Genomic DNA, 12,266 nt, shown 5'->3' on the forward strand with positions numbered 1-12,266 from the left:
TGGATTCGAAGATGACTTGAGATGATTTGAGATGAGCTGAGATGAGTTGAGATGAATTGTGAATAATAATTAGATAAGTTGTAAATAGTAGTGAGATTTGTGAGTTAAAGTTGCTGAATAGTAATGAATAGTAGTGAGATGAGTTGAAATGAGCTGAGATGACTTGCGAATTCAAACAAGTCCTAAACTGTATAATATTAGGCTTATTGAAACGATATTTGCTTTTAGAGTATTAAAAAAAATAATTGAATAAATCTTGAATTCGCGTAAAATATTTATTTTTTAAAATAAATATATATAATTTAAACACTCTGAGACTATATCTATATTATTCTTTATAGTTTACGGTTTAATGCTAATAAAGTTCTTTGAGAACTGATGCATCCATCAAGGATGACAAAAACTACTAATTTAATTTTTTTTAATTGTTAAGGAAGTATTTTTAAATGAGTTTGTGAATTTTTCTAAATGTTTAAAAAAATTTAAAAATTGCCTAAAAAACAAAAAAATAAAAATACATTTTACATTTTACATTTTTTCGGTAGAAATAGTTGGGGCCACTCTCCCCTAGCAAGACTCAAGTTCTTTTATCACCCTGCATGCAAGCAATGTTTGCATATATTGATAGGGCTTGATCTCTAAAGTCCCTAAAACTTTTGAAAAGCCTAATTTACTCGTAAATTAGGTAGTGTTTAAAAAAGTTTAATTTGTCTCGTTTATTTTCACAGATGAGATAAGATAAAATCAAAGTTAAATATTAAAAAAAATATTATTAGAATCTCTAATTTTATTCCAGTATTTTACTTCTCACAAAATCTTTAGTCATCAAACATATTTATGATAAGGTTGATGCTACCAAACTCATTTTTCACAGTGTCTATCTTCATCGAGTCATTTCAGAAGAAGAGTAGGGAACAAATACTCATACTCCCAGAAGATTCGTCAAAACAGACACTGTTTTACTTATTTTGATTATATTTTTTTAATATTAATTTTATTTAAAAATTTTAAAAAAATTAGAATAATTTGATATAATTATATAAAATGAAATGGAGATGAAAATAAAAATAAACGAGTCCAGAAGACTTGTTACTTTTGCTTTGCCAAACGAACACTTTCGAGTTTTTAAACCAGGCTATGAAAAGCACTTTTGTGTAACTTCTCAGACAAGTTTACAGCTTTCTATAAAGCTCGAGGCATTCCAAGTTGAACACACACATTGACTGGTAAAAAAGAAGCCTCTACTCGCGTACTCGCACGATTTCATTATGACATGATATGTCTATTAAAAAAATGTTTTATAAATTAACATATATTAAATTATAAAATTATTTTTATTATAAATTTAAATATACGTGACATTTTAATTGGGTATAAAAATTTTTAAAATAAAGTATTTAAAACAAGCTTTTAATTCTAAAGTCTAGATACCATATCCACCATTGAGAATCTGAGATAATGAATTATGAAATCCACAGTTAGCATAAAGCTTAGAAATGAAAGTTTTGTTCAATAATTTTTCATGGACCAACTATACCATGCGCTTGTAAAAAACCGGTGAAAATAACATTTTAAGGATTGAATATAATTTATGGTGCGTTAGGCTTTTATAATCCAGATCTCCTATCTGAATCATATATTAAAATCTATATTTAGATTTCTACAAAAACTAAACAAGATTTAAAAATTGAATAATATGCCCATACGATTTTATGTGTATTCTCCTTTTTAATTTGAAATTTAGAATATCAAATTTTAAATTTTAAATTTTAAATTTTAAATTTTCGTCATTTTCAACGGCGGACACATTAGCACGTATTATTATGTAAGTAAAATTATAAATATATATAATATTTTCCTTAAAGTTTTAAAATCTTAAGAGTCTTAAGGTAAGTTTGGAAGGTGGGATGAAAATTTTGTGTTTTGTTTTGAAATTTAAAATATTATGCTTTAATATTATTATTGTTTTAGGATTTGAAAAATGTGTATTGAGATTTAAAAAAGTTGAATTGTTTAATATATTTTATATAGAGATTTGAAAAAGGTGTAATGATGAGATGAGATGAGATGAAAATTTTATATTTTATCTTGTGCTCCAAACCTGCCTTAGACTTAATGATTAATTTAAAATTTAAATATAAATCCAAATTCATTTTATTCGAATGCAACTTTAGAAAATTTAAACTAAAATATATTTTTATAGCATTCTTTGATGTATTATTGAAACAGGAATCTTTGAATATTTTATTTTTTATTCAACTCGAATATGAGAATCTTTTCTACGGTGATGTAACGCTAGCGATAATCAGAATATAACTTGTGGGCCACCTTTACAAGTATCACGAAGGCGGTGAGGTGAGGTGAGGTGAGACGAGACGATTTTAAATTAAAATTAAAATTTAAATAAATATTATTAAAATATTATTTTAATATTATTATTATTTTAAAATTTAAAAAATTTGAATTATTTAATATAATTTTTATAAAAAATTTAATAATGAAATAAAATAAGATGTGATGAAATGAAATTATTTACGTATCATACGGACTTACATTATTCACAAAATCACCCTGAGAAAAAAAATAAAATAAAGAAAAAGAAAGGTTGAAAAGAGGAAGAGAATTTTAATTTTATATAAAAAGATTATTAAAATAAAATAAATAATAGTGGAGAAGAAGCCGATTCGGACACGTAATGCAAGCGTCTAACATACGCCTTGTGAGAGTTATCCGAATAAACTGCCACCTCAGCCTCACGCACAAAAAACGTAGACGACAAAAACATTTACGAAATTCTCAACATCACGGGACACAAGTCATCCTTTCCACATGACCACGTCGTGTGTTGATAAGGTTCTTAAAAGGACGATGTCGTTTCTACCAGGTTGTTTTGTTGATAACATGGTATTTTGGTAGATTTGAATAAAAAACAAAAACAATAAACAATAAACCTTTTTTGGCAATTTAATTTTTGATATATTATTTTTGAGAAATAAGTAACTTATACAACGTATATCCACCTAATCAATATATGATATATTATTTTTATTATATATACATCTAATTAATATATAATTTGTTATTTTTATTATTATATTTATATATATTTAAACATTAAAATAAAAATAAAATAATAAATTACATATTAATTAAATAAAAATATATAATATAATTCTTCCCTATAAAATTTTTTCTTATTTTAATTTTTTAAGCAGCATGTCGTAGTGAGATAAAGGGACCACGTCAAGATATTATTAAGATTGATGTGGATGTTTTATGAATCTACCAAACTTAGGAAGGTGGGTGTAGGAACACATGATTTGATATTTATTTGGTATGCGATTGTTATTCCTCTCCTAAAATAATATAATAATAATAATTCTAAACAAAATATCATTCTTCCATTTTTTGAACCACATGCTAAGATTTTGATAGATAAGGTGCATTTTCAGTTAAAAAAAATAAATATTTAACAAACATTTTTATACGTGTACAAAAAATTTACATTCTACTCGATATGAATGTTTGGATACTAAAATTTTATTGGGTGGTGCTACAGGAGTCGATAATTTAATCGATAAATATAAATGTGTTTTTTTATTTAATTATTTTTTATATATTTTTAAATATTTTTAAAAAATAAAAAAAATACAAATTCATTAACATTTACTTTTTTAACTATTAAATAAAAAAATAAAAAATAAAATAATCAACCACTTTTATCGGTCACTTTAATATATTCAACTAGCATTTTCTAATTTTATTAAAGATTGTGAATAATTATTGTACACGTGATTTTTTGAAAAAAATTCACGTGAAATCGAGTCAAAAGAATCGGTCATTATAAAAGTTTTAGGTCATTTATTTGATGTATAAAGAGGATATTGTAAGAACTACTACTATATATCAATTTTAATGTTAAAAAAAAAAATGCTAAAAATAGTTTATTTTTTTTGGTAAAGTAAATGGATCTGTGGTGTTTGTTAGATGTAGAAATAAAAAAAGAAAAGAAACCGTGTTAGTTTTGGATGTCTAAAATTAACTGTTCGGTTGGACAGCATGGTATGGTTGGCAGTAACACTCTTTTTATTTAGAAAATATTGATGAATTAATATATATATATATATATATATTTATAATTAATATGCAGACATATTCCAAAAATATTATTAAAAATCGAATATTTTTCTTACCCTCCGATATCCTCTCTCTATCTCTCTCTGTGTGTGTATCTATATATAATGCCTTCCTCCGTTGCGAGCTTCGTCCTCCTTTCTTATTTCATTTCATTCGTTCCCCAGAAACTCTCCTCAATCTCCGTTTGTGGCTTTGTTTGTTTGTTTGTTTGTTTAAAATTGCGTCTGTTTGGCCATGGGTGAGACGCTCTTGCCAGCAATCGGGACGGAGATTCTGATTCCGGCGTGTTCGTTGGTGGCAATTGCCTTCGCGCTGCTCCAGTGGCTCATCGTCTCCCGAGTCAAGCTCTCCCCGGGAGGCCTTGACTCCGCTGGTGCCAACAGTGGCTCCGGCAAGAATGGCTACGCCGAATACCTCATCGAGGAAGAGGATGGCCTCAACGATCACAGCGTCGTCCTAAAGTGCGCTGACATCCAGAACGCCATCTCCGAAGGTTTTTCATTTCTGTTCTTCAACTTCCAAAACTCAATTTATTTTTTAATCAGCTCACTTTCTGTTCTCTGAGCTTGCACTTCAAAACACTCGATTTCTTTTTTATTCAGTTCTCTTTCTGTTTTCTGAGCTTTTCCTTCTCTTTTCCGGGGACTTTTTATTAGATCTCTAGTTATTTTTGTTTGCTGATTTTTTTTTCCCGGATTTGTATGCTTTGAGATTACGTCTTGGAATTAATTTCTTCCATTCAAAGCGTTTTATTTTGATTTATGACGCCTTGTCGGTATTCTGTCACTAGGGTTTGTGTTTGAAAGAAAGCAACAATGTTTGTTTATTTATTCTCTCTCTTGGAAAGTATATTAATAACTTAATGGAGTGGTGTTGACTGTTGAGTAAGAAATGATGATCATAGCATGTTTAATTCGTGTGTTTTTTTCCCATTATATGGTTTAATGTTTGATTCTCATTGTTATCATATCTCATGTTTCTGGAATCTGGCCCCACTGAGAAATTTAATACTATGCTTTCTGATCAATATTAATTCTCATTGTTATCGTATCTTATTGTTTATGCGCTGTCAAGTTCATTGATCTCTTTACTGTTTATTATTCTTTATTCGTTGAATATGTGAGGGCCTGGGTTCGATCTTGCACACTCTCTCTCATGCATGTATAGAATACTAATGATTTATTTATGCTAATACATGTGCCAAATCACACTAGACTTTGGACTCTTTGTCATTGTTGAACTTTAATGCTATGTTCTGTGGTTGTTTTCGTGAGATATTCAAACATATCTATCTCAATCTCTTTGCATTTCCCTCATTCCCCGTATGATAAATTATTCAATACACTCGTTGTAGTATTCCCTGACATTGTCTCCCATAGGTGGGGTCCACAACACTGGTGAAAGGAAGTAGTTCTACACTGGGTGTACAGAATAATTAAACTTCTCCCACATGGGGAGAATGGCAATTACCTTATGAAGGGTAAATGTGCTGATTAGCCACCTTTTGACAGCTTCATTCACATTGCTAGATTTGGAGAAGTCTGAACTAATAGTGGTTGGATGTACTTATCATGTCGCCTGCTTTATAAGCCTTTATTGACTTGATCACTTTAACCATAGATACCTTTAATCGCACACTGTCTGAGGGTTTAATGCCTGTTGTTTAAGTAGATAATGTCCTCGACTTTCCTCTTTTAAAATTATTTCTCCTTTTCTTAATTTTAATTATTTGTAATTTGTTTGACATGTCCTTATTGCATGGACAATGAGATGCTATTTTCACATTTTGTTTGGAGTTCTTTATCATGTTCACGTATTTGAAGATAACCTCTAAATCATTGTAACATGAAATTAGCATTTTTGGTGGTCTTATATCCTGTCCTGGAGGGGGCACTTCATTTGAGGGCCATTGTGGCAGTTTATTCTGGATGAGTTTAAACAATTTGATACGACTACGAGGGACTTCTTCTGCTATTCCTAGGGTATAGAGAAAATATCTATTTTACTTATCTAAAAAAGAGAAAATATTGATATTCGATATTTAGAATATATTTAGTGGGTCTGATACTTCATAGGTCCCTTTCTTGTACATTTAAGTTTTACGAAGGATAGAATGCTTAAGATCCAATATTCCTCAGCCTCTGAATGTTACTATAGATGAGTAAACATTCCTTGGTGTTAATAAAAAATTGAGGATGTATATAATGTTTGAGATTTAATTGTTTCTCCTAATTTTGTCTTATGATTGAATCATCATTGATTTCTAGCATCATTCAACTTGTTGCATGGGCCTTGAGTCTTGACAAGATTTATCTCTGCTTTAAGTTGCTATCAAGCCCATGAAATGAAAAATGGTTGAAGTTACCATCATATTTGTGTGAAGATGGTATTGTTTTTGCCTTCAGCATGTTACATATGTGGAGATTCCATTTTATCAACTGCACTTTCTGTTGTCGTTATATTCGTTGTGATCGTGGCATGGTAATTTTCTCGTTTTCCTTGTTTCCAAACTTCTTCCCCAATCTTTTTAAAAGTGCCTTGGGGATCACAAAGGGGTGGTTTGGATAGTGAGTTGAGATAAAAGTTGAATAAAATATTATTAGAATATTAGTTTTTAATATTATTTTTGTTTTGGGATTTGAAAAAGTTGAATTGTTTATTGTATTTTGTTTGGAAATTTGAGAAAGTTGTAATGATTAGATTAGATGAGATGAGTTGAGATCAACTCATTATCCAAACAAGGCCTAATTTTTGGTGCCTGGATATTACAGGAGCAACCTCCTTCCTATTTACGGAGTATAGGTATGTTGGTATTTTCATGGTGGCTTTTGCTGCATTGATATTCCTTTTCCTTGGCTCTGTGGAGGGTTTTAGCACAAGCAACCAGCCTTGCACGTATGATGCAACCAAGCTGTGCAAGCCTGCTCTTGCGACTGCCATCTTCAGTACTGTATCATTCATGCTTGGTGCTTTCACTTCAGTGGTTTCTGGCTTCCTCGGGATGAAAATTGCTACCTATGCAAATGCCAGAACCACCTTGGAGGCAAGAAAGGGTGTTGGAAAGGCATTTATTATTGCTTTCAGATCAGGTGCAGTCATGGGCTTTCTCCTTGCTGCCAATGGTCTTTTGGTGCTTCACATTACCATCAATCTCTTTAAGCTGTACTATGGCGATGATTGGGGGGGCCTCTTTGAGTCTATAACTGGTTATGGTCTTGGTGGATCTTCTATGGCTCTGTTCGGCAGAGTTGGTGGGGGTATCTATACTAAAGCTGCTGATGTTGGTGCTGATCTTGTTGGCAAGGTTGAAAGGAACATTCCTGAAGATGACCCTAGAAATCCAGCTGTAAGGATCTCTGCTTCACGGAAATTTTTTAGTTTCTTAACTGGCTCTTTTCCTGTTCTATATTTGAATGACTTCTATTTTGTCAGGTCATAGCTGATAATGTTGGTGATAATGTTGGGGATATAGCTGGTATGGGATCTGATCTTTTTGGCTCATATGCTGAGTCCACCTGCGCTGCCCTGGTTGTTGCATCTATCTCCTCTTTTGGGATCAATCACGACTTTACTGCAATGCTATACCCTCTCATTGTTAGTTCTGTGGGTATCCTTGTTTGTTTGATCACCACTTTATTTGCAACGGATTTCTTTGAAATCAAGGACGTGAAAGAAATTGAGCCAGCATTGAAGAGGCAGCTCATCATTTCCACTATTTTGATGACCGTTGGGGTTGCAATTGTTAGTTGGATTGCACTCCCATCTTCCTTCACCATCTTCAACTTTGGAACTCAGAAAGTTGTGAAGAATTGGTAAGCTTTATTGACTCGTGTTTTTTTTTTTTGGGAGGGGGGGGGGGGTGAGCAAATTTCGCATTCAAAGTCATGCCCAATTCTAATATAGAATTAAAGGCATTTTTAGAAAGTTCATTAGACATTCTAATTTTCATTAATCATCATGCCCTTTCAAACCAAGACGCTTATATGGGGGATGGAGGGTGTAGCGTTTGCATTGGTTGTTTTGGTACTCCATTTGCATCAAATGAGGAAGCATTTTGCAGCTTTATGTTTTCTGCTTTAGTTGAATATGTTTATAGGACTTGTTTTGGTTATTTGGGACATCCAAGCACCCTTCAGACATGTTATCTTTGTTTTGTATATGCAGGCAAGTGTCCTTGTGCGTCGCTGTTGGTTTGTGGGCTGGGCTTATTATTGGATTTGTAACTGAGTATTACACTAGCAATGCATACAGGTACTAGTCTTGGCAGCATTTAGGTATTCTCCTTTCTATTTTTGTTTAACGATTTTCTAAAGTAACTCTTGCTTTACATTATTTCTTGCAGTCCTGTTCAAGATGTTGCTGATTCCTGCCGGACTGGAGCTGCTACTAATGTCATTTTTGGCCTTGCATTGGGCTACAAATCGGTCATTGTTCCTATCTTTGCAATTGCTGTTAGCATCTATGTTAGTTTCAGCTTTGCTGCTATGTATGGTATTGCTATGGCTGCCCTAGGAATGCTGAGTACCATAGCTACTGGATTGGCCATTGATGCATATGGTCCAATCAGTGATAATGCTGGAGGCATTGCTGAGATGGCTGGCATGAGCCACAGGATCCGAGAGAGGACTGATGCCCTTGATGCTGCAGGGAACACCACTGCTGCTATCGGAAAGGTTTGAAAAGTCTCTCAAACCCTACACGACTCCATTTTCATTTACTAGTATGTGTAAGGTGCTGGTCTTTATCCCCTGCTTCATTTTGGTTGGGGTGGGAGACCGTTGTCCACACTTGACTTGTTTGTTTCTTGGAGTTTCATTTTTGGGGTGGGGTGAACTTTTTATAGAAGCATGCTCTTTTCCTTTTTTTATTTATTGGTTTCCAAAAGCATGTTAATAATTAATATACGGGTGGGTGCACTCTGTGGGATATTGATATGCTGACACTTGACTGGTGGTTTTCCTTGATTTTTCACTGGGACCAATCTATAAGCAGTTCACATAACTTGAGAAATGGGAGAACTACCTGAGCGCTGGCTTTTGCCTTGTCCTGTTTTGATGCTTAGGAATTATTTTTTTTCTCTGCACTAATATTTTGTGAGAAGCATTAGATTTTATCAAGTACAAGTCCAAGATCGAGGTGGGCAAACTACACGATCAAAATACATTATTGCATAACCCAAAGCTAGTTTTTAATCCAATTCAGAACCGTTAATTTGTGCTTTTATTCTAGGGCTTCGCAATTGGTTCAGCTGCTCTGGTTTCCCTGGCCCTCTTTGGTGCTTTTGTGAGCCGTGCTGGAATCTCAACAGTTAACGTATTGTCTCCGAAAGTGTTCATCGGTTTGCTTGTGGGAGCAATGCTTCCTTACTGGTTCTCTGCCATGACGATGAAGAGCGTGGGAAGTGCAGCTCTGAAGATGGTTGAGGAAGTGCGCAGGCAATTCAATACCATCCCAGGTCTCATGGAGGGCACTGCCAAGCCTGACTATGCTACCTGTGTTAAGATCTCCACTGATGCTTCCATCAAAGAGATGATCCCACCTGGTGCCCTTGTCATGCTCACACCCCTTATTGTTGGTATCCTTTTTGGTGTGGAGACTCTCTCTGGTGTCCTTGCCGGATCCCTTGTTTCTGGTGTTCAGGTAATGCTAAGTAGCAATCTAGGTAGCATACCTTTTCAATCAAAAATCACAAGGTAGTTTTATTTACGGTCACAAAGGTGTGGTTGCAGTCATATGATTTGGCATTCATGTTCTTACCTGTCTTCATTGACAGATTGCTATCTCTGCATCCAACACTGGTGGCGCCTGGGACAATGCAAAGAAGTATATTGAGGTAAAACATTTTTGATTTGTCACTTGTAATTCTTTTCTTGACAAGCTGGCCATTGAGCTCTATTGCTTTATAGTATAGCTTATGTTCTGGATTTCAATGATAGGCTGGTGCTTCAGAGCATGCAAAAACCCTTGGTCCAAAAGGATCAGATCCACACAAGGCAGCTGTTATTGGTGATACTATTGGGGACCCACTCAAGGATACATCTGGACCATCTCTTAACATTCTTATCAAGTTAATGGCGGTCGAATCGCTCGTGTTTGCTCGCTTCTTTGCTACACATGGTGGCCTTCTCTTTAAGATCTGAAACAAGAGGATGAGAAAAAAACACAAGGGTTGGGGGATGATTTGATCATTTGACCCTTCTGTTATGATCTTCATCTTACACCTTTTGTCTTCCAATGGCGCATGCATATCATTCTCTGCCGATTCTTCTTTCTCTTGGTATTTTCCCTTGCAAAAATTATAACCCAGTGTCTAGAACATTTTAGCTTTTGAAAAAAATCTCTCCCTCAGAGTGGGACCGGCAGAGAAAATTTCTCCTTTTCAGGAAGGTTGATGACGATGATGATGATAACGATGATGTGGTAGTGTTCAATCTTAACATGAGTTGGAACTCTGCTATGTTATTCATTATGCTTCATAGTGAGACAGATTATTGCTTCTTTCCTGTTTTATTTATTTAGATAGAATTTTGGTGAAAACTCTGGTGTGAATGAAGTAGGGGTGATACCCGCATGGTGCGGGGCGGGGGGTACCCTCCCCCGCACCCCAGCCCTCACCATGTGGGGTTTGGGGGTTTTTCCCCCGCCTCCCGCCCTCGGGAGGCAGTGGTGGGGTCTCTCGCCCCAGTGCCGGGGGGCGGGGAAAAAAATCCCATCCGCCCCGCTCTCCGTCTAGGCACCACATTATGTTTAAAAAAAATTTTTTAGTCTCAAAATATTTTTTTAGATTCAAATTATAATATAATTTAAATAATAAATTAAAATTTATAAATATAAAAAAAAAATTAAATTCACTGAAGTTAGAGTTTGGATTGCCTTGGCCTAGGGCCTCCTAGGCCAACCTTTATATATGAGGTCAAGGTAATACAATAGTTACCTGTAAGCAATGTGAGATTTAGTGGGCGGGGCTCCACTGGGGTCATCCCACCACCCGCCCCTACTAGTCCCTCTCTATGCAGGGCGGGGCGGAAGCGGGCCCCTAGAATGAAAGATCACAAAAAAGATTGAGAAAGTGGGGGATTGAGCGTCCTTTTCCTTTCTTTTGATATTTCCTTTTCTATGATAAAATAATAATAGTTAGAAAGATAACGAATAGGTGTACCATATCAGGCAAGGGAAAAAACTACTTTGTCCTCCCAATTGTACCACTCAATTTGACTGCTTGTCAAAAAATTTTATTTTATTTTATTTTTTACTTAGTGATTAAGGAAATGATTTTAAGTGTATTAAATTTTTTTAAAATATTTAAATATATTTAAAAAATGTGAAAAGAAAAATAAAAAAAAAAACTAAAAAGTGAAGGAGCGGTAACTTGACTCTGTGCAGTAGAGTAGCCCGACTCATTAGTCAAGTAGACATCATTATCGTTGACGATACTAGTAAATATTTTAAGGCGACTCCCCAGTAAAAGTTTGAAAGGAGGATTTTAGGGTTCAATCCAATCACATGCCCTATTGTTGTAAATTCTTTTTCCCATCTAGTTTGAGATGCATCTATTGGTATTAGAGCTTAGGAAATTGTAGATCCATTGAAACCATGAAAGCAGACTCGAGAGTTGGATTGATAAGGAGCTATGAGTTTTTGCATGGATCACGGAAATGTTCTAATTTTTGTTTGGTCTTTTTTTATGCGATACTGAAAGAAATTTCAACTATTTCTTACGGAGAAAATAATGAAAACGTAACTTCTAATGATTGATGATTCTAATACAGGAATATGATTAAAGAATACGTTCTGAGGTCAAATAATAGGTCTTGCAACAAATATGTTCGAGAATTATAAAATCAAATTATTGGAGAAATCTAGACTCTTTCGACCATAAACTTCAAACATATCAACTTGGAGATGTCATTGCTTATTTATGCACATAAGTTACAACTAAAGAAGCTAGAGTGTAATCGGTTCAGTTCTATCCGGTTTTGTACATTTTTAAAACTGAACCGGTATACACTTGTTTGAAAATTTAAAAATTGATACCGGACCAATTCATTACAAAAACTAGAATTTAGCATACAATATATATAATATAATATAAAAAATTATAAATATTTATTCTGAACCGGTACCGCACC

At 34.0% G+C, this 12,266-nt stretch overlaps 1 protein-coding gene across 1 annotated transcript; it reads left to right on the forward strand.

Moving 5' to 3' along the window:
• The first annotated feature begins 4,248 nt into the window (after positions 1-4,248).
• On the forward strand, positions 4,249-10,640 carry LOC108995630 (pyrophosphate-energized vacuolar membrane proton pump-like). Its single transcript, XM_018971220.2, has 8 exons — positions 4,249-4,630; positions 6,909-7,483; positions 7,570-7,949; positions 8,302-8,388; positions 8,480-8,810; positions 9,367-9,777; positions 9,911-9,970; positions 10,074-10,640. The coding sequence occupies exons 1-8, from the start codon at positions 4,372-4,374 to the stop codon at positions 10,275-10,277; spliced, it is 2,307 nt and encodes a 768-aa protein (XP_018826765.1). The 5' UTR covers positions 4,249-4,371; the 3' UTR covers positions 10,278-10,640.
• Positions 10,641-12,266: the final 1,626 nt, after the last annotated feature.

Source organism: Juglans regia, chromosome 1, assembly GCF_001411555.2.
Source record: "Juglans regia cultivar Chandler chromosome 1, Walnut 2.0, whole genome shotgun sequence".
NCBI classification, from domain to species: domain Eukaryota; kingdom Viridiplantae; phylum Streptophyta; class Magnoliopsida; order Fagales; family Juglandaceae; genus Juglans; species Juglans regia.

What these genes read in the sequence shown, in the direction of transcription:
- LOC108995630 (XM_018971220.2), top strand. Translation starts at nt 4,372, where the DNA reads ATGGGTGAGACGCTCTTGCCAGCAATCGGGACGGAGATTCTGATTCCG. An exon ending in CCAGAACGCCATCTCCGAAG is followed by an intron (nt 4,631 to 6,908) that starts GTTTTTCATTTC and finishes TGGATATTACAG; the next exon opens with GAGCAACCTCCTTCCTATTT. An exon ending in ATGCAAAGAAGTATATTGAG is followed by an intron (nt 9,971 to 10,073) that starts GTAAAACATTTT and finishes TTTCAATGATAG; the next exon opens with GCTGGTGCTTCAGAGCATGC.